This window comes from Panicum virgatum, chromosome 2N (genome assembly GCF_016808335.1).
Source record: "Panicum virgatum strain AP13 chromosome 2N, P.virgatum_v5, whole genome shotgun sequence".
In the NCBI taxonomy this organism is placed as follows: Eukaryota; Viridiplantae; Streptophyta; class Magnoliopsida; order Poales; family Poaceae; genus Panicum; species Panicum virgatum.
In genome coordinates, this window is record NC_053146.1 from 5,489,913 (window position 1) to 5,511,626 (window position 21,714).

At 48.3% G+C, this 21,714-nt stretch overlaps 1 protein-coding gene across 1 annotated transcript; it reads left to right on the forward strand.

The window, feature by feature from the left end:
- Positions 1-15,249: 15,249 nt before the first annotated feature.
- LOC120659448 lies at positions 15,250-18,190 on the forward strand. The gene is made up of 2 exons (XM_039937600.1): positions 15,250-16,213; positions 17,837-18,190. The coding sequence occupies exons 1-2, from the start codon at positions 15,864-15,866 to the stop codon at positions 17,895-17,897; spliced, it is 411 nt and encodes a 136-aa protein (XP_039793534.1). The 5' UTR covers positions 15,250-15,863; the 3' UTR covers positions 17,898-18,190.
- Positions 18,191-21,714: the final 3,524 nt, after the last annotated feature.

Here is a 21,714-nt window from a genome sequence, read left to right on the forward strand (position 1 = left end):
TCATACATTTTATTTGGCGTTTTGTCTCTCTTGCGGCTTTTCCTTGTGTTTGAAAAGAAATTTATTTAAGCAAGTGTGCTATCCTATTTATTTTGAGGGGTAAAGTCGCCTATGCAAGTCCATTGACTTGAGTTTATTTGAATTTTATAAGTTTATTGGACTTAGCATAGAAGAGTGAGCTGAGTGTGGGGTTTTTGGCTTCACCGGTTAAACCGACGTTCAATGGAGCATCATCATCGGTTTAACCGGCGTTACTAAGTTTTGTCTCAGCTCAGTCAAGTTTCAGGCGTTCAACCAGCGTATACAAAAGTCAGACCATCGGATCAACCGGTGATAGTAAATGCAAATCAGACCTAGCAATCAACCGATGTTTTGATTTATCAACCGACGAGTATACTCTTGACATCATCGGTTCAACCGGCGTTCAGTTTCAGATCTGCAGAAGCCTCGGGTGAACTACACCGACGCAATCAACCGGTGATCAAAACCTAGGCGTCGGATCGACCGGCGTTAAGAAAAATCGTGGGCCCGCCTGTCATATATGTCTCTTGCCCGCGCTGCCGGCCTCTGTTTCGCCCGACTCCTTCACGCCGCCGCCGCTCGACTCGCTCCTCTCGCGCTGCCGCCTTCCCTCCGCGCCGCCACCACTCGCCGCCGCTCGCCTGCACGTCGAGTCGCCGCCGCCGCGCCCTCGCGCTCGCCCAGCGCCGCCCGTGCGCACCGGCGCCGCCCGCGCAAACGCTCTGCGCCGCCGCCTGCGCGCGTAGCCGCCGCCGCCGCCATCACGCCAGCCGCGCGCGCCTCCATGCTCCAAGCGCCGCCGTGCTCCACGCCGCAGCCGCAGCACCACGCCGCAGCCGCAGCCCCACGCCGCAGCCGCAGTTCCACGCCGCAGCAGCACCCGATCAGCGCTCACCAGGTGCTCGACAATTTGCTTGTTCGAGATGGGTCGCGAGAAGAGAAAGGGAAAGGAGGTCGTGGTCGAGAAGCCCGCTCGCAAGCGGACTCGTGCAGAGAAGGAGGCCGAGAAGGCCGAGATGGTGGCCAAGGCCGCCGAGGAGCAGGCATCAGGCCGCGCTCGTCCGTTCCAGATCAGGGAGGACCCCAGAGGCAGAGGCAGAGGCAGAGGCAGAGGCAGGGGCATGGGCAGAGTAAGAGGTGCCAGGGCCACCAGAGCCGCGACAGCAGCAGCAGCAGAGTCAGATCAGTCAGATACAGCTGCAGATTCAGATTCAGAGGCAGAGCAGTCCGAGCAGTCTCAGGGGCAGAGCACACAGGAGTCACCGACTCTACGACGGTCTGGCCGCACTCGGCAGACATCCCCAGCAGCAGAGACTTCACCAGCGACCGAGCGTCGCACTGGACCGAGGACGCGAGGAGGTCACCAGCCACAGGAGCCTCGCAGGTCCACAGCTGCAGCAGCAGCAGCAGCTCGTAGAGCCGAGGCCCTAGAGGCCGAGCGCGCAGTGTTCCGTATGGACACTGTTGTGCGTCTGGAGCCAGGTGTGCTGCTCCAGAACTTGACCCGAGCCAATGCGGCCAAGGTCAAGAGACTCAGGTGGAGTGTTGACGAGGAGGTCTGGTTCCCGGTGACCCGAGACAGCAGAGTCGACAGGAGGTTCTGGACTTTGCTACAGGCCAGTTTCTACGAGACCTACCAGAGGCGGGGCCACCGGATCTTTCAGCACAGGGTTCTTGACTGGGTCTCACTGAGGACAGCCGCAGGGGGAGCAGATGTGAGAGCACACTTTGCTCACTTCAGAGGTCTGCCTAGACTGCTAGAGATGGAGCAGAACCGTTATATCGAGGACTGGGTCAGAGTGTTCTACGCTACAGCTTGGATAGCCCCCGAGCGCAGAGCTGTACACTTCATGTTTGGAGGGCAGGACTTTGGTTTGTCGAGGGCGACCATTGCTGGTATTCTTGGAGTTGACCTGGTCGACGTCTCGCTGCACGAGAGGGTTTACGGGGACTCAGATCCACCCCGCAGGGCGATGGTTGGCGGGATTGCTCCTTCTCACGAGGCGATCACTCAGTGTTTCCGCCAGCCGTTCCCAGCCTCTTACGCCAGAGTGCCGAGCTTGCTGACCCCAGAGGCTTACGCTGTTCACATGGCACTCCGGAGGACTCTGTTACCGAGGAGTGGCTACCCAGAGGGGTTTACGGGACTGCAGCAGCTCCTGCTTCTACACATCCTCACTCACGAGCCGTTTGACATAGTTGACTTTATTCTGGCTGAGATAGAGGATGTGATCACAGACGGGATGGGTGTGGTGCGACAGTTTCCCTATGCGCACTGGATCAGTTACATATGCTCTATGATAGTGCCAGCAGAGTCACCCATCAGTGCTCCTTACCGTCACGACGAGGCTCCCAGGTTCCCTGTCTACCGACCCACAGCTCCACAGGACAGGAGGAGGGGCAGACACGCAGATAGAGCAGCGATGGCTCGACTGTCACCGGAGGTTCAGGCACGAGTGGCAGAGGAGGATGAGGCACTCCTAGCAGCAGAGGCACAGCTTCCCGGGGGAGATGATGAGATTCACTGGTCTGAGCTTGAGTCAGACTCCTCCGACGACGTTGAGTACTTTCCTTCAGCTGCCCCAGCCAGTCACGATCACGAGGCAGGAGGTTCAGGACAGCCAGCACCTCCGACTTCAGCAGCTGCTACAGTCTCTGAGTCTCAGGTGACTCAGCCGTCCGAGCTCACTTCACTACTACAGCAGCTCGTGACCCAGCAGAGAGAGGACAGGCTTGCTCAGGAGGAGGCCAGGAGAGCCCATGAGGCCCAGATTGCTGCTATACAGAGAGAGGCCGCCCGAGAGCGGGCTGCGACCGAGGAGCGTTTTGTCGGGCTTATCGACAGAGTTTCACAGAGGACAGACGCTCAGTTTCAGCAGGTGCAGCAGGGGATGATGGCGATGTTCGGGATGATCTCACAGCTTTACTCTCACACCGGACTCGCCCCGCAGCAGCCAGGACAGTCAGGCCTTCAGGGTGTTGGAGCACCTCAGCTTGCCGTCACACCAGCTCCTCCTCCTCCAGCTCCTACTGCAGCTCCAGCTACCTCAGCGACACCGGAGACCACGTTCTCGATGTCAGCACTCTTTGGGTCTGCCGGTCGTCCGCTCTTTTCACCACTGCCGGCGACCACACTCTTTCAGGACTCACCGCCAGCGGTTCAGTCGGTCGCCCTCCCCTCCTCACTTCAGGCAGCACCTTCAGGGGGAGGAGCAGTAGAGGAGTCCCTGCTCCCACAGTCGACGCAGCCGGCAGCCTCAGCAGTCACCTCTTCAGATATTGATACTTCTTCTGCTGACCCGGTTACGACTTCTACGGATCCTCTACCAGGCAGTGCCAGCACGAGAGCCTCCACGACAGTTACTCCCCCAGTGAGCTCAGACCCAGACCAGCAGCTTCCGTCTGTCACCGAGGGTGAGAGTTCTCCGTCCGACGACGACGACCCGGACCGCTTCGTCGCCGTACCACGACAGCACGACCCGTAGCTCGCCTTTTGGTGCTTTGATGCCAAAGGGGGAGAGGTGTTAGGGGGAGCACCAGAGTTAGGGGGAGGGTAGAGCTAGAGAGAGCTCGTAGTTATCAGGACTTTGTTTCTTTGTATCACATTTGGTGTTAATTCATGGATATGTACATTTGTCGCTTGAGTATGCCGTTCTTTGAGACATATCTATGGATTTCGTTTGAGCCTTTGAGCTCTTTGGTCCTGCTTTCGAGTTTGCTTGTGTTTATCCTGTTTTATCTTTCTCGCTCTCTCGTTATTTATGTTTGTGTTGTCATCAATCACCAAAAAGGGGGAGATTGTAAGCATCTAGGCCCTCAAGGTATGTTTCGGTGATTAATGACAACCATTATTGTGACTAATGAGTTTGTGCAGCTTAAAAGATCATTATCGCTCATTTGGTCATATGTCAAAAGAGGCCCCTCAAATTTCATTATTCAAAAAGGCGATCTCGGTATTCAACTCAATTTTATGTCAAGGCTAAGGATCTTTCTAGTCCTAAGTGTCACAAGGTTGAGAAGGACACTTAGGTTAGTATAGGTTTTATAGTTTTGTAGTGATCGCACTATTAAGAGGGGTTAAAGCTTAGTAACTTGAGCATGGACATGGTCATTTGAAAATGGATGCACACTATGGTCACTCAGGTTTTTAGAAGTTCAAATAAGTGGTTCTCAAACTATATCTCAAGAATATTTGGATTTCATTCAAGACTCAAATTAGAAAAGACAAAATCAGAAAAAGTCTATACACCGGTTTAACCGACGCTCTCAATTTTCCATACGTCGGTTAAACGAAGTCAGCAGAGTCTGGACAAATTCAATACACCGGTTAAACCGACGTGTTTGAATTTAACGTCGGTGCATTGGTCCAGAGTTGGTTTTTCCAGGGAAATTCGAGTTCTATTCACCGGATTAACCGACACTGTTTGAATCAAGACGTCGGTGCAATTGACCAGTGAGATGGTTTTTTCAGAGGAATTCAAAAGTTGTACTCACCGGTTAAACCGACGATAGGTTTGAGTTAACGTCGGTGCAGTTGTCCAGAGACTTGATTTTTCAGTGGTTCAGTGGACAACTACACTCACCGGTTAAACCGATGCTACGTCGGTTAATCTGCCCCAGTTGTAACGGCTAGTTTTCAGAAGAGGCAGTTTACATTCACCGGTTAAACCGACGATGACAATGGGGGGTACGTCGGATTAACCGGCGCTACGCAGTTTTCTGGCAGCTTTTCTCCAACGGCTCTATTTGTGTGAGCTGCCTATATATACCCCTCCAATGGGTCATTTCGCCTACTCTTGACACCAGGCAACATCCAAACACTCATACCATAGTCAAGAGCCACCTTGAGCTTCATCATTCACATACTTGTGCTTTCAATCAATCAAGAAGCAAGATTAAGGACTTGAGTAGAGAAAAGCTAGTGTGCATCCGTTCTTGGTGATCGGTTCTTGCTCAAGTGAAGGCCTTAGCTTGTTACTCTTGGTGATTGGCATCACCTAGGCGATCTTGGTGATCGGGGTGTTTCTCGCGGAGCTTGCCAAGGATTGTGGGAGCCCGGAGAAGAAGATTGTACGTGGCTTGAGCTCCACCACGCCGGGATGGTGAACAGAGACTCTTAGTGAGCGCCCAAGTCTCGGTGACATGGGAGGTGACAAGACTCTTAGTGAGTGTCACAACGTGGACTAGGGGTGTGTGCCAACACATCGACACCACGGGAAAAATCCGGTCGTCTCTTGTCCACTCTCTTTATTCAAGCATTTTCTTTCATGCAATTTACTTATGAGCTTGACTTAGAGATCATAACTTAGCTCTACCTTGCTAGGCTTTACTTTGTTTTTATCTCTTTTAGCTTGTGTAGGTAGCTTAGTTATCCGGTTGGTGAATTGGTGCCCTACTAGTATTGCATAGGTTAAGGTTGCTTTACCTTGCTTTAGAATTTGAAAAAGGCCCAATTCACCCCCCCTTCTTGGTCCATCGATCCTTACAAACTCCGCATAGAGCAAACTATGTTCCCAATCTTTGCCATAGGTAAGGACACATGCTCTTAACATATTCTCCATAATTTGGTTTACCCTTTCAGTCTGTCCATCAGTCTGTGGGTGATAGGCCGAACTAAAATCCAATTTGGTCCCCATGGCCTTATGCAGACTTTTCCAAAACTTGGAGGTGAACTGGGTCCCTCGATCTAAAACAATTCTTCTAGGCACACCATGCAGCTTTACTATATTATTCACATAGAGCTGGCTAGCTTTTCTCCTCCAAAGTTGGTCCGTACGGGTAGGAAATGAGCGACTTTGGTGAGCCGGTCCACTATTATCCAAATAGAATCATAACCTTTCTGGGTCTTGGGCAATCCTACCACAAAATCCATTCCTATCTCGTCCCATTTCCAAACTGGGATAGGTAGGGGTTGTAGTAACCCTGCTAGCTTCTGATGCTCAGCCTTGATCCTTTGACATGTGTCGCAATGGGCAACGAACTGGGCAATGTCTGACTTCATTCCATTCCACCAATACTTTTGTTTTAAGTCCAAATATATTTTGGTGGGCCCTGGGTGAATGGAATATGCCGAGTTATGAGCCTCGTCCATGATCACTTGCCAGAAGTCCCCTTCTTTGGGCACACAAATCCTATCTTTATACAAAAAGGTTCTCTTATCGTCCACTCGAAAAACCGGTGCTTTGTTTTCTCCGATGTGTTTGCGGATTTTCATTAATTCCTTGTCTGAACCTTGGGCCTTTCTGATTCGGTCCTCTAGTGTGGGTTAGACGTTCAGCGTGTGGCTGGAGCCTCGAGGGACAATGTGCACATTCAATTATGCTATTTTCTCTCGTAGATGAGCATCCTTGGGTCCATAAGATTTTCGGCTTAAGGCATCGGCTACCACGTTAGCTTTGCCAGGGTGGTAGTGAATTTCCACATTGTAATCCTTGACCAACTCCAACCATCTTCTTTGCCTGAGATTTAGATCTGGTTGGGTGAAGATATACTTCAGGCTCTTATGATCCGTGTATATCTCACACTCGTTTCCGATTAGATAGTGCCTTCAAATCTTGAGGGCATGCACTACGGCTGCAAACTCCAAATCATGTGTTGGATAGTTCTGCTCATGAGGCCTGAGCTGTCGGGAAGCATATGCAACTACCTTCCCGTCTTGCATAAGGACACACCCTAAACCTTGTCGGGATGCATCACAATAGATGACAAAGTCCCGATGAATATCCGGTAGGGTCAGCACTGGAGCGGTCATCAATCTACTCTTCAATTTTTGAAAACTTCTTTCACATGACTCTGTCCAGGTGAATTTCTTATCCTTTTTGAGCAGTTCTGTCATGGGCCGGGCTATCTTAGAAAATCCTTCAATGAACCTCCGATAATACCTAGCTAATCCAAGAAAGCTTCTGATTTCACTAACATGGTCGGTTGTTGTCAGTTGGAAACTGCCTCCACTTTCTCAGGATCAACTGCTACTCCCTCTGCGGTCAAAATATGACCAAGGAAGGCTACTTTCTCAAGCCAAAATTCACACTTGCTAAACTTGGCATATAGCTTATGTGCTCTTAACTTTTCCAAAACCACTCTTAGATGTTGTTCGTGCTCTTGAGCACTTTTGGAGTAGATGATATGTCGTCAATAAAGACTACGACAAACTTGTCTAACTCGTCCATAAACACCTTGTTCATGAGATTCATAAAATAAGCAGGTGCATTGGTGAGTCCAAAAGGCATCACAGTAAACTCAAACTGCCCATAACGGGTGATAAAGGCTGTCTTTGAGATGTCACTTTTCTTAATCTTGAGCTGGTGATATCCTGATCTCAGATCAATCTTGGAGAAGTACTTGGCTCCTTTTAGCTGATCGAAGAGATCATCAATTCTGAGGAGAGGATACTTATTCTTGATGGTGACCTCATTCAGTGCACGATAATCTACACACATCCTCATACTTCCGTCCTTTTTCTTGACAAATAGGACTAGGGCTCCCCACGGGGATGAACTAGGTATGATAAAACCACTTTGTTGCAACTCTTCGAGTTGTTTCTTCAGTTCTGCTAGTTCTGAGGCTGCCATCCTATAGGGTCTCTTGGCTATGGGAGAGGTCCCTGGGATAAGTTCAATGACAAACTCTATATCTCTATCAGGTGGCATTCCGGGGAGTTCTTCCGGGAAAACATCAGGGTACTCATTCACAACTGGAACTCCTTCCAAGGATTTCACATCCATACTGAAAATCATTGGGTCTGGTCCACCTCCCTGAGTTTGGCAGGTCACTTGCATTCCATCTGAGTTGGTTAGGTGTACTACCTGGTCAGCACAACCTATGAGGCCATGGTGTAGGCTTAACCAGGTCATTCCAAGGATCACGTCTATTCCCTTAGACTTAAGTACTACTAGGTCTGCTAGAAATTCTACCCCACTTAAATCGATCCTTACTTCAAACAACCTAGTCGACAATGTATGTCAGCCCAGGCGTTTGGGTTAGTAGGGGTAACTTTAGTAGTACCAATCTTGGGGATATGAATGAATGTGATGCTCCAGAATTAAATAATATTGTTGCAACGCTGAGCTGACTGAGCACTACGCCCCGAGCTCTTGAGCCTCTTGCGCGTTGATGTGGTTAACGCGGGCTTGTCCAAATGACTGCTGGGGCTGCCTCATCTGCTGGCCATTGTTGTTGGTGTTGCTATTGCTGCGGATGAGCACTCGGTCGGAACCTGACACAGCTGGCCTTAGTCCGTAGTAAATCCGTCAACTTATCATTCATGCCTTGTCCGCGGGACCTTGGGCGGGTGATGGCATTGGCCAAAGGTTCCAGCAGAAGGGTTTGATTGTTCATAACTTGTTCCAAATCAATAACTCCTTCATGCTAGCTTACTTCTTGTTCCTTTTGGTCAGGGGCTTATCCTTGCACTCCCTGCTGCTTTCCCACACTTGGGGTTGTTTTGGCCTGACTCAGGGTGGTCCTGATGGCACTCTTGGGAGGTCTTAGCCGATTGAGTGGGACTCTCATGAGACTTGGATTGGGATTAAGATGATGTTTAAGTTATTTATTTCGCATTTTTGAAAAGGCAGAATCCACCTCCTGCCGACAAGCATATAGTCTAACAAACAACAAGCACAAACAATTTTATTTGCCACAGAAGGGGTACAACACTGGGGCAAGGCCAAAATGCATACTACACGTCTGGGAACAAAGGCCACAAATGAAGGGGGTACAATTCTAAACTTCGGACCACATAGCTTCATCCCTTGACAGTCACTGGCGTTCAGGCAGGCTCGTTGGCTTGAGTGGGTTCTTTCTAGGGTGGCTTCGGGACCTGCTACTCGCGGGGCGAGCCTTCTTCTGGGATGGAGTGTGCCTCCAGGGGAATGAGCAGTCCTTGCTCGTCGTTCTCTAGGTTTCCGTTTTCCAGGGGTTGCTCATCAGCTTCTCCTTAAACGGCGGCAGTAGACCCTTCAGGGTTCTCGGGTGGGGCTTGTGGGGTCCCCAAAAGTTGTCCCCATCCAATGATGGGCGTCCCAAGTAGGACATTGTTTTCCCCGATTGCCGGGACTGGCGTTCCACTTCTGGTCCATTCTTGCATGCGCCGGTCCCGGGCCTGCCTGAGACTCTCCTGGGCAACCGCTTCACTACTGACCGTGGTTGCGGCTCTTGCCTCGGCTTGGGCCACCCGGATCTGGTGCATCCTTACCGCGAGCTCTGCTTGCTCGGCCCGATGGGTCTGCTCCCTCAGGATGCTGGCTTGCTCATCGAAGAGCTGATCTAAGGAGGTTAGGTAAGTACCCACTTGGTACAGGGGGTCCTCTTCATGGCGGCGGCGTTCCAGGCTTCTCATGTGAGCCTCCCAAACTGGGGTTCTGATGGCCGGAGGGAAGAACCTCATTGGTGTGGGGGCTAGATGTCCTTCAAAAATCCGGCACAGATAACGGAGCGCTTTCCTGATGGCCAAGGGATAGGTGTCTTGGTGCCTGAAAGGATCAGGTGCTCTAGCCTAAGAGGGGGAGGGGGTGAATTAGGCACTAATAAAAACTTAGACCTATGGCTCCAACTAGTTTGCACAAAACTTAAACTAAAACATGCTATCTAGATGTGCAACTAGGTAGTTCTAGAGTGAAACCCCTATCCCAAAAGAGTTTAGCAACCTATAGCCTTTCCTATCAAGAAACTATTCTATGAAAGTAAAGGCACACAAATTGCTAGTATGAAATGCGGAAGCTTAATGAGCGGGATAGGAGATAGAAAACTCTTGACGCGGGTGTTTATCCCGTGGTTCGGTTAGCCACAAAGGCACACCTACATCCACATTGTTGTAGCACTCACTAAGAGTATTGCTACTCGGCTACCAAGTCTCTTCTGTGAACACAATCATGGTCACATTGGCCCCGGGTTCCACTAAGGAGCTTCTCCACAAAGGATGTGGGTCTCCACGTCCCACGCACAAAGATGTCGTCGCCGCTCCACACCAAGTCGGAGGGTCGATGACGTTGCCGGCGAGCTTCACTCTCTAAGGTGTCGGCGCACCAAGCTCTTGTTTTGGTTCGCTAATGAACCACAACACAAAGGCTCGAAGCCTTACAATCTCACTCACTAAGAGCTAATTCTTTACACAACACTCTCAAAGTATCCTAAGGTCTAAGGATATGATCTTGATGCTCTTGTATGGCTTGGAGATGTTCTTGGGTGTGTGTGGGATGTCCAGCAACTCCAGCAATCTTCAAATGGCCGGGGGATGCCATATATATAGGCCACCAAGTCTTGTAGCCGTTGCTCCAACGGTCAGCAGAAATCTGCGTATCATCGGATGAACCGATGCCTCTGCCTGGGGTAGCGTCGGTTCATCCGGTCACTCTCAGACCCGAAGTAGCCGTTGAGCTTCTGACGCACTGTTTGCTGACGTCATTACACCGGTGCTTTGCTCCGATGCATCACCGGTTCAACCGGTGCTGAAGGATCTTCTCCTGGACGCTTGACATCGTCTCTGGAACATAGTATGCCCAATGCACCGATGCCTTTCGTGGATCCGTCGGTTCAACCGGTGTCTCACAGACTTGCATCACAAGCCAGGCCATCGGATCATCCGACAACCATCGGATGCACCGATGCCTATAGCATCGGTTTTTCCGGTGCTACTGAAGTATCTCTGTCTTGATTTCTTTGACTTGGATTTCTTCACGGTCTCTTCAATTCTTGTCCTTTGGAACCACCGTAGGGGCGGCCCTTCGGGCCTAGCTACGCCTATCTTCTCTTTGTCATTACTTGAACCTAAAAGTCTGAGAATGGTCATCTTAACAAGCATATTAGTCACATTGATTGCGTTGTCATTCGATCACCAAAATCACTCAAAATGGCATAAATGGTGCCATGTTCGTTACAGTGCCTAAACCCCGTGGCGGCAAATCGCCATGACTAGATGTCGGGGTAGCGATCACTTCTGGCGATGACAAGAATCACTCTGCAGCGGAGGGTACCATGGTGCTCGTACTCCCTGCTGTAGTACCTTGGGTGTTCCGTAATGCCAAGGCTCTCCAGGGCATTGATCAAAAGGCTGGGGAAGCTAGGTGCAGCTTGGCAAATGCCCTTGGTCCAACCTTCCTTAGCCATCTGAAAAACAAAGATAGAGTGAACAAGATTTGCACAAATACTTGGGTACATAGGGGATAGATGGTCCTAATGTGGAAGGAATTGGAAAAAGAGTCTCGATCCTAGGGGTCACGTCCTACGGCCAACCTATGGCTCTGATACCATCTGAAGCGTTCCCTCATAAGAGAAGACTCAAATGTGATACAAATATCAGTCCCAGGAGACTGATAACACATTTATTACATCAGATGGTACATCACCATACAACTCCACGCAAAAGTGGGCAGTGAAGCGCCACTATCGTGAGGACAACAACTACAATGCAGACAAGAACATGAAGCACGAAGAGGTCATCAGAGTCTTCCGCCATACGTAGCTCCTGCAGGTGACCCTATCCACAGGCAAGGTTGGGTGCAGAACGGAACCCCTACTCAACGTCCTCGGGAACAAAGTCTAGATCTTCCTCTGTAAAAATTAAGTAAGGGGTGAGTACAAATGTACTCAGCAAGTCCAACCACACCCACGGAGGGGGTATAAACAGAATACATGCACAGGATGGATCAAGGATGAGGATAGGGTTTATTTGCGGAAAGCTAATTTTTCATGCATGAGTTTATTTGATAGAAAAGGGTTTTCCAAAATGATTATCTTGTACTGAGTACACGTAGAGTTGATCCACACAGGATCCCAGTTTATAAGTTGCTACCAGACTCCCTGTCTGTCGTAGCACACGGCACAGCTGCCGGACAGTTTCTAAAATAACTAACGCCAACCCATCCATTCCCAGAAGAAATACTAGTTGCGTGACCAAATCATAACTCGCCCAGTACCATGGGCACGACTATTCGAATAGATTTTATACTCTGCAGAGGTGTGCAACTTTACATACAAGCGGGGTACCGCAGCACGATCACCGTAGTGTCGGTGCAGATCTCAACAAAGTCATTACCCACCTTAGCTAGACCTGACTAGCCACCACGGGATCCACCAAGGGGCCATTGACCTATCTCCGAGGTTTAACCGGGGCATAAGTCACATAGAGCTTATCCCTTCTCCTTAGTCACCCGTTGCTCTCAGCTCTCCTAATGACTATCAGACTAACTAGTGGGATTTATGCTAAGCTGTTGCCACATACAACGGTTGAGTGGTTTGCACGATGGTAGAGTTAGGCAAGATGACACATCAACTCGGTCCTTAATTGTGACAAGATGGATATCTCCCAACCTTGCTCAACCACACAGGTACGAGCACACCTTTCGGCAATTCACACAGAAGTGTCATCCATCTCATCTTTCTTTTGTTTTCAAAAATTCCACATTTTCCCTTCCCACACACTCACACATTTTCCTTTTGTAAAACAAGTTGTACCGTATTCAAGGTCCTAAGCGTTCTAGCAGCGATTAACATCCAAATAGAATAAATCATATTCAGACATTAATCTAGGTGGTCAAGGATTGGTTATAACAAATTAAGGGGTGGCTATCCAACCGGGTTTTAGCAGCAAAACAACATGTATTTTTAAAAACAGGCCAATAGGTTGTGTTTATAAAACTGGGACAAAATATGCATCAAAAGATGAGATTGAACTTGCCGTTCTCAAAGCCTTCCGGGAAGTCCTGCTCGCGGTACTGTCCTTCAGGTTCGGGGTCGCGGTACTGGTCCTCGTACACTTGCTCGCGGTACTGCTCGTCGACGGGTTCTCCCTTGTTCACACCGTGATCTATGACGCACACAAGCAAGCACACAATAAAGAAAAAGAAATAAAGGTTTTATCGTTGAGCTCGAATCGGGGACAATTAAGATATAGAGATAGGAGTAATATTTTTAGGCGGTTTTCTAATAGCACGGCTGAAATTATGTTAGAAGTGGCGTGGTAAAGTTTTAGGCCAATCGGGGGATGTTTGACGCATGAAATGATAGGTTACAGAGAGGTTTAGGGGCTAAACCGAAATTAGGAGCCTATTTGTAAATATTTTTAAGAGGGCAAGGGCTTGATTGGAATTTTAGAAAATATCCGGGCTATTCTGAAAAAGAGTAGGGATACATTTGGAATTTTGTTTATGGTGGAGAGACTAGTTCTCTAAATAAATAAGTGGAGGGGCTTTTCTTCAAAAGAGACACATAGGGGGGGACTCTGTAAGAAATAGAAGGAAGGGCAGGGGGTTGGAACAGAGGAGGGGCGCGGGGTCGCTGGCGGCGCCTGGGCCAGCAGCCTCGGGGTGCGACGGCGGCCAGGGTGTGGGGGAAAAGAGAGAGGGAGGTCCGGAGGTTCGATTCCCGGCCGCAGCTCGGGCGGAGGCGGAGCGAGGCGGCCTGGCCACGAGGGCCGGCGGGCGGCGGCGCTATGGTGGTGGCACTGCGGGCTGGGGAGGAGGGCTAGCGGTGGGTGGGTGAGGTGCTGGGGGTCGAGGTGGCTCGATTCCCATCCTTACCTTGAGCTGGGACGGAGCGATGAAGGCTGGCCACGAGGGCCGGCGGGAGGCGGCGGTGGCGGCGCTGCTGGCTCAGGGAGGAGGGATGGAGGTGGTGGAGGTGGTTGTGGTGGCCGTGAGCGGTGCAGCGGGCCTATTTATAGGCGAGGAGAGGCAGTGGAGCGGTGGCCGGTCGGCTAGCGTCTCGGGCGGCTTTAATGGCGGTGGGGGCTGGCGCGGCGTCGTGGAGCGGCGGCGCGGGCGGCGAGGTCGGCACAGGACAACAAGACGGCTCGGGCAGCGGCGAGCGGCGCGCCGGACACTACAGGCTCGTGGAGCGCGTGGGGGCAGTGTGCGGGCACAGGAGCGACCGGCGGCGGAGGCGGGGCGCCGTACTTGGCTCTGTTCCCGGCGGCGCGAATGCACGAGTGTCAAGGAGGGCAAGGGGGGCACGACGGTGCCGACGGGATGGGACATGGCGAGCAGAGAGCGGCCGCGAGCGGGGATGGTGCGCCCAGGGGAGGCTCGGCTCTGGCGCCGAGCTGCTATGCGCGCGGCCGAGCGCGGCAGTGAGGGAGAGGGAGGAAGAAAGGAGAAGGAGGGAAAAAGAAAAGGGAAAAGGAAAAAGAAAAAGAGAGAGGGAGAGAAAAGAGGGAGAGAGAGAGAGAGTCGCGGCGACCACGGGGTCAGTCGGGCACGCGCGGCGGTCTGGCGGTACGCGGCGCGACGCGCGGAATGTGGAAAAGAAAAAGATGGGACGGCGATTAAATTCGGATGTTGGGACGGATTTTTCGGGAGATTGGGAGCTCGGGCGGGGAACGATTTTTGAACGGATTGAGCTCAACGAGAAAAAAAATTGAAATGGAATTTTTAGCGAGCAATTTATTTGGATGAATTTTTACGGGTGTTACATGCGCGACGCCAGCAGGCTCGGCCTCCGCCGCCGGGAGGCCCCGCAGGACCAGGGCTCGGCCTTCGCCGCTGCCTCCGGGAGGCCCGCGCAGGCGGCCTTGCCCTCCGCCTCCGGGAGACCCGCGCAGGCGGGAAGGCCTCCGCCGCCGCCTCCGGGAGGCCTGCGCAGGCAGGAAGGCCTCTACCGCCGCCTCCTCTGTCACGCCCTCAGGCACGGGTTCGGGGTCCCGCCGCCTCTGGCACGTGCGCGGGCTGCGGGCTCTAGAAGCCGCCACCGGCAGTGGCCGCGCCGAGAGGACGCCGGGACTGGGATCGGCGATCACGCCTCTCTCTCTCGTCCACTCTCGCCGAGCTCATCCTTGCCGGCGGCCGCGCCTCTCTCTCGCGCGCCGGCCCCGCCTCCGTGCTCGCCGAGCTCGTCCTTTCCCGCGCCGCGCCTCCCTCCTGCGCGCCATCGCTCCCCTGCCTGCGGGCCCGGCAAGATGCATTCGAGGAGAGAGGGAATCCATTTTTGCATCCCCTCTCTCCTCAAAGGCAAAATGGCTCACGCTTTGTCTACTCTGTTGGAGAGCGATGTATTGTGCACAGTGTCGCCAGAAGATGTATTTTTGCCTTTGGCTATCCATTTGCACGAGCTGTTGGAGTCAGTCTGAGGGTGAGGGCAGCGTCTTCACTCTTCGCTGCGTTTTTTCACCGGAGCCAAAAAAAAAAAGAAAGCGAGATCACACAAATCCAACAAAATCCACGTTGTTTTCTCTCGACGTTTGTCTTGTTCCACTTGTTCCCTCTCTAGTTTCTCTCCACTCCCCTCCATCAAGAATTCCATTTCTTCCGTGGGATTTCCGCGATTTTTTCCTCGCTCGGTTTCTTGTGGGGGCGGGCCTGCGAGGCGGCGATACTGTAGTATGGGTACTGTAGCAAGGCAGGGCATCCCGATTGGCGAGGCGGGGGCAAGGCAAAGCAGCGCAGCGCAGCAAAAGTTGCGATCTTTATCGGCTGGATTCCTCTCTCCCCTTTCTCTCTCTCCTCGCCCTCCGCTTCCTCCGTGCTTCGTTGTCGAGACCCACTTGCCTTTCTTCTCTCTCTCATCCCCCCCCGGCCCCCCTTCCAACTCCTCCTGGTCCCTGGAAAAAAAGGAGATCTTTTGGTGCAAGATTCGATCTGCTGTTGCCGCCTTGATGCACAGAGATTTGCTCCTTTCTTGGCCGGTTTGCCTTGGTGGTTTCTTGGAGTGGCACGGCTTTGTTGGCTGCTGCAGTTCTTGATCCAGGCTCGGATTGCTGCGGTGGATGGTTGCTCTGAGGCCGAGATTGCTGCTCGTCGGGTGATTCCTTGGTCGCTTCTGGTGGCGGTGGCCTCGTTTGATCCGTTTCTTTGGGAGATTTTGGTTGATGTGTTGGGTTTCCTCGGAGATCAGTTCCCCAATTCGCCATTTTGATGAGGAGTTCTTCCTACGGTGAGAGCAACTGCGCTCCTCCTCTGTGCTACCTGCCCTGCCTCCTCAAATCCAAAGACGACGCAGGGGGTGATCTGGAATCCAAGTCTCCAAGCCTGGCAGCTGTCGCTGAGGACAAGCCGCCCGTGGTCCAGAAGATTGAGGAAGCCGCGGCGGCGACCAGCGGCGATGATGATGATGAGAAGGGTTGTAAGGAGGTGGCGGTGGCTTCCAAGAGCTGCTTGAAGAGGGCTGATTGTGTGCACAGCAGTAAAAATGTGGTAAAAGGCAATGTGAAGTGGAAGGATTTGTTGGGGAAGGATCTCACACAAGTCAAAGAATTCGAGCCAAGGTACGTGCTGTGTTCTTGCCATGTTACCTTTGTAGTACTATTACCATCTAGTAAAAATTGTGGGTGAATTTGGTAAATATTGTCGTCAAATTTTGAGAATGTTTGCCTTGTGATGTGTGCTGTTCACCATTTTAGGTAGACGTCAATTCTGCTAGTGGACATGTGGCATGCCCTGATCTCTAGAGGAATGTTCTGGTTTTAGGTCTCCGCAACGCGCATTTGCTTTAAGTCATGGTCACTTGCAGTTGTGCTGACACTGGGAAAACACTATCTAATGGCCAGGTCAACTGTTTGTCTTACCACAAGCCCCTTGGTAATGGCGGCCATCTTTTGTTGTTCCTAGGTGGTGGGTTAATTAGATAAGGTTGGGCCAAGTTACGCCTAGCAGTTTTACTATATTTGGCCTTGGTTGGAGTGTGCATGTAGGGCTGTGGATGCATTGAGCTTGCTTCCAGCTGGTCACCATCTGATCATTTATTAGAATGAGTTAGTTGTTGTGAAACCCAGTTTCTTGTCTCTGGATAAAGCTATAGACCAAATGATCCATCCCCTTTCTGGTTGGATGGCTTGCCCAAGAGTCCTAACTGGGATCTGCGTTTTGTTCAGTGCGACCCAACGGTTTTCTTCAATGCATCAAGGAAACTTATGGAAACAGTTTTGAAGCTTTTTCACCATGCTTGCTACTTTGGTCAAGATAATCTGCTAGTTACATTGAGCTTGTCTTGTGATGGTTATATGCAAACTGATTTTTTTTCCAGCTTCATATGTTCTTCTGAGACCAAAAAATAGAAACCACAAATAAACTCGTGCAGTCGACAACTCGACATGATGTTTGAAATAGGGGTCAAGTCCATCCATCTGTGAAATGTTTGGGGTGTGCTTCTCAAGTTATCAATAATATTTGGTGTGTTGGCATGCTAGTTATTTTCAGAACTTGTTCATCAAATCGGATTTGCCACTTGCTTGCAGTTCATGTTTCACATAGTATAAGCTGTTAGCCCTATTTGTCTTGTTTTTTTTTTGTTTCCATGTTAACATTAAAATTGGAGATTGCTCTGAAGTTCTTGTCAATAAATTTTATACAAGTCAGGTGGCTGTTTCAATATTACCTTGTAATAATTCTTCTGACCTTGTACTAATCCTTTCCAGAAACAAATAAAATACTTACATACAGACCAATGAGCGTTTCAGTCAAGACAGCACATATTTTTAAAGAAATCAAATCACATTAAGGGCAATTGAACTTTCATTTTTCAGAGGGTCTCTTTACTACAGGTTGCTTCCCAGTTGCTATATAGGACCGTATCATGATTGGATAGGTTGAGTTTTGATTAGGTTCGTCGCAGTCCCATCGCTCATTTGAACCCGGTAATGGAGCATTGACATGGTAATACCGTATTACTAGCATCATTGTTATTCCTGCTAGTGATGGCAATAAACATTGGGATATAATTTTGCATCCTTGTGTTAGTTTCCATCGTTTTCAGTTGTGTGTCTGTTTCATGTTTTTTCCACACTAGGGTCGGAGAAAATCTAGCTTTGATGCTTACCTCTTACTGTCAGAATTAAAAGATACATCAAACATCTAGCTTTGATGCTTACACAATCTTTTCTTCCGCGCAGTGAATCCGGAGACTCGGACGACGACGAAGACTTCAGCGCCTGCACCTGTGTCATCCAATGAGCCCAGGGGTCTCCACTGTAAATTCTGTGAAGAAAAAAAAAACAGAATTGTCTTGAATCAGCCATTAGTCATTGTGAGTAGAGGCTAGAGAGAAGCAGGTCCATTGTGTGTGGGTATGTGGATGCTGACGGCGCCATGGCTTGTGTTGGGTTTCATCAGCAGCTTCAACAGTAAAATGTTGTTACAAATGCATAGCTTTAGAAGGTTTCTGCCAACTGTGTCATTCTCCTGTCTGAACTTTGTTATGCTTGCTGTGGCTGAGACATTCTCGTTTTCTTTTCTTTTTGGGTTAATTCCCCCTTTCTTTGAGGGAAGCTGAGCGCATCAGTACATCTGTGGGGTAATGGCCCGGGCTGGCCTTGACGTGATCCAGTCTGGCTGGGCTGGTCATTGGGGGTCAAATGGGTTTTTTGCCTTCATTTTTATATGCTTTATTTATTCGCAGCAGCACTATGGTTGCTCGAATCGCATTGAGAAACACTGAAACAGTTTGGTCAATACTCACTACCTCGCAAAAAAAAAATCATGGTCACTGGTAGGCCCGTGCGATGCTCAGCGGATCAGCGAAGTGACGAGAACTAGTGACGAGTACCCCAGGGTAAAAATTTTTACATGTGTTTTGCTCGCGGGTAAAATTCTATACCCATATCCATACCTGTTGATAAAATTTCATACACGTTTTCTCACCTGTCGGGTCGGCTACTCGAAATATAAAAAATAATCTAATGAACTTATATCATTTGCGAATTTTATGTCTCATTTTTTTGTGATTGTATGAACTATATAGATGGACTAGTGGAGATACGCGTGTCACAGACACGTATTTAAAAAATAATTATTTAAAATAATTTATTTCATCAATACTACTAAAAATTTAATTTATTTATTAGTATATCACACTAACCCAATGTAATCTAAAACAGTCTAATCGACGGACTCATACGAGGTTGTAGATGATATTTCGAGAAGATTCGAGCCACCTCTCATATACTGAATAGTATTTCACTGTAGACTTGCCCTCCTTTAGAATCCAAGCGTGGTACATCGAAAACTTCTGATCTCGAGTGGCAACCGCAAATAATTTGATTCTATCACGCAACACAGGATATGTATACAATTCTAAATATTTGCAACAAATATATATATTCTTTATAAATGAACAACAATAATAAAATAATTAATAGCATTGTTAAAATCACCTTTTAGTACTGATGATTCTCATAGGTCTCTGCAGCATTGGTTCGCGAGATGAAGTTGTGGTCAGATGCCGCCAAACATCCTATATATGTATATGGGTTAAAAAAATAAATATTACATATACATATTGTATAAATAATATAATAGATAACTAAATAATTAATATTTATACATAAAATAATTATGCACATCTTATATGAGCTTCTCCCCGGGGCCCTTCTCCGTTTCGCGGCGTGGGAGCATTCCCGTCGACGACACATTGTGTTATCTCGTCATCCCCTTGTGCTCTCAGATTGTGCACCAACCACCCTGCAGAAAACAAAATGAATGCAGACTTCCCCAGCAGCCCTGCTGGATCAAGATTGCGGCCACCGGAGCGCACGAGATGAGGAAGATGGAGAAACAAAGTTGCTCACTCACTCACCCAGCCAGACATTGAGGTTGGGGTTGGAGCAATGAGTCCACTGGTGATGGAGAGGAGTAGGCATCGATCTAGCTTGCTTGATGTAAGCGTGAGAGACGATTAATAAAAAGGGAAGGTGGACAATCAATGGAGGAGGAAGGACACCAGATTTAAGTCGGCAACATCGGGCGAGTATCGCATCAAGCGATTGGAAAGTAATCGGTGCATGAATAGAAAGTTAACCAGTGCACAAAAGGAAGGTAATAACCACACAATATAATACTAATCAGCTTAAAATAAAAAGGCAAGATTTAAGGATGACTTACCAAAAATTATGATCACCTGACATATATATAATGGAAAGTAATAAGTGGGTATAAGGGTGGGTAGACAAAAGTGTTTAGTGTAAAAAGTATTAGGATTTTGGTGGAAACATTTTCCTTCTATAAAAAAATGGGACTCCACCCCCTTTCGTCAAACCTTCCGGGCTGGCGAGTGGGACCTCCGTGAGAGGTACGGTGGGTCTAATTTTGGTGAGAATTATTTTCAATTGTTTCAATTTTTATAGTATAGATAATGGGATTGTATGAACTAATAGATGTGAAAATGATATTGATATTTTGCTTATTATTTGTAGTGAAGTGTATGATCATTATTGCGTTTTTAGATGAAATATTTAACTAGAACTAAATGCATTTACTTACATACAATTACAAAATAGATGCTGAAAATAAGAAAAAAATAGTGCATGATGACCCATTTAGCTCTCTATTTTACTAATACTTTTGCGTTCACTTGTATAGGCGACATTGTTGTAGTGGTGCTATAGCGGAGCTATAGCGGTTTCGCGGAGCTACCTAGGGATGGCACCCGCGGATGCGGGTGCGGGTTTGGCAAAAACCCGCCCACAGGCAAACCCGCGGGTTTCGGGTGCCCGCGAGTGTGACAACAGATATAATAAAAATGCATAAATTCATCAATTTAAACAGTCAAACAATATATTTCTATAAGTAATAAGGGCAAACTAACAACAAATCAATAAGTTCAAAATAATAAGAATAAACTAACAACAAATTCATAAGTTTCTATGCTCATTTTATGGTTAGGATGGTTGGACTGGGCCTTACCTAAGCAGGCTGAGCTAGGGTTTCTTTGTTTTCGGATGGGTGCGGATCCACCCGCGGGTGGAATCTCAAACCCACACCCACACCGTCGGGTCTGAAATCCGCGGATACCCGCACCCGCGGGTGGAATTGCCATCCCTAGAGCTCCCGCTATAACCACTACAATAGAAAATAGCGCGCTATAGCGGGAAATAGCAGGCTATAGTGGCGTTAATAGCATTTTAAGGATCCTACCGCTAAATTCTATAGCCCGTTTTTTTAAACATTGATAAACGATAAATTCAAAATGTGCTAGTCTATACGATCAAATGATAGATTATTTATGTTATCATTAATATACCCGATGGGTATCAGGAACTCGACTGGAAACATGTATGGATATAAAATTTTACCAGCTAGACTTCACGGCTACAAAATATACCTTATAGTTTCGAGTATTGCCGCGGGTGGATCTTTGCTCTATCCGTACCTTATCCGATCCGTTGCCATCTCTAATGAGGACAAGGAACTGTGTGCGTGGACCCACTGATCAGTAATGATGGATTCGGATCGGATACGGATGAAATTGGATTCGAATGTCACTTTTTACTACATTTTAATCTGTATACGAATGCGAATGCGGATATCGTCAGATACGAATACAAAACAGATAGTTCGAATTCGGATTTGAATCCGGATACCTTATCGATTTGAAATATAGAGCTATCACGAGTATCAGTTTATTTTGTCAACAATTTTATAGTAGATCAAAATTATTATACAAGTAGGGAATAAATGACTAGAAGATAGCTAATAAAAAATAATATAATTATCTATGTATAGATTTTATATTAAATATATAATATGAATTTTAAAGGTAAAATAAATAAATATTTAATTACTTAATAATAAGATATATAAAAAAGATTTTATCATTAAATAAATAACTAGTTTGACTCGTATAAAATAATTTTAATCATAAAATAAATATATTAAATAGTTAAAGTTAATTTTTATATCATTACTAATTTTAATAAATATATTATTAGTTATCTAGCTTTCTAAATAATTTAAATAGTGTACATCATTAAGTAATTAGATATAAAGATAAGTT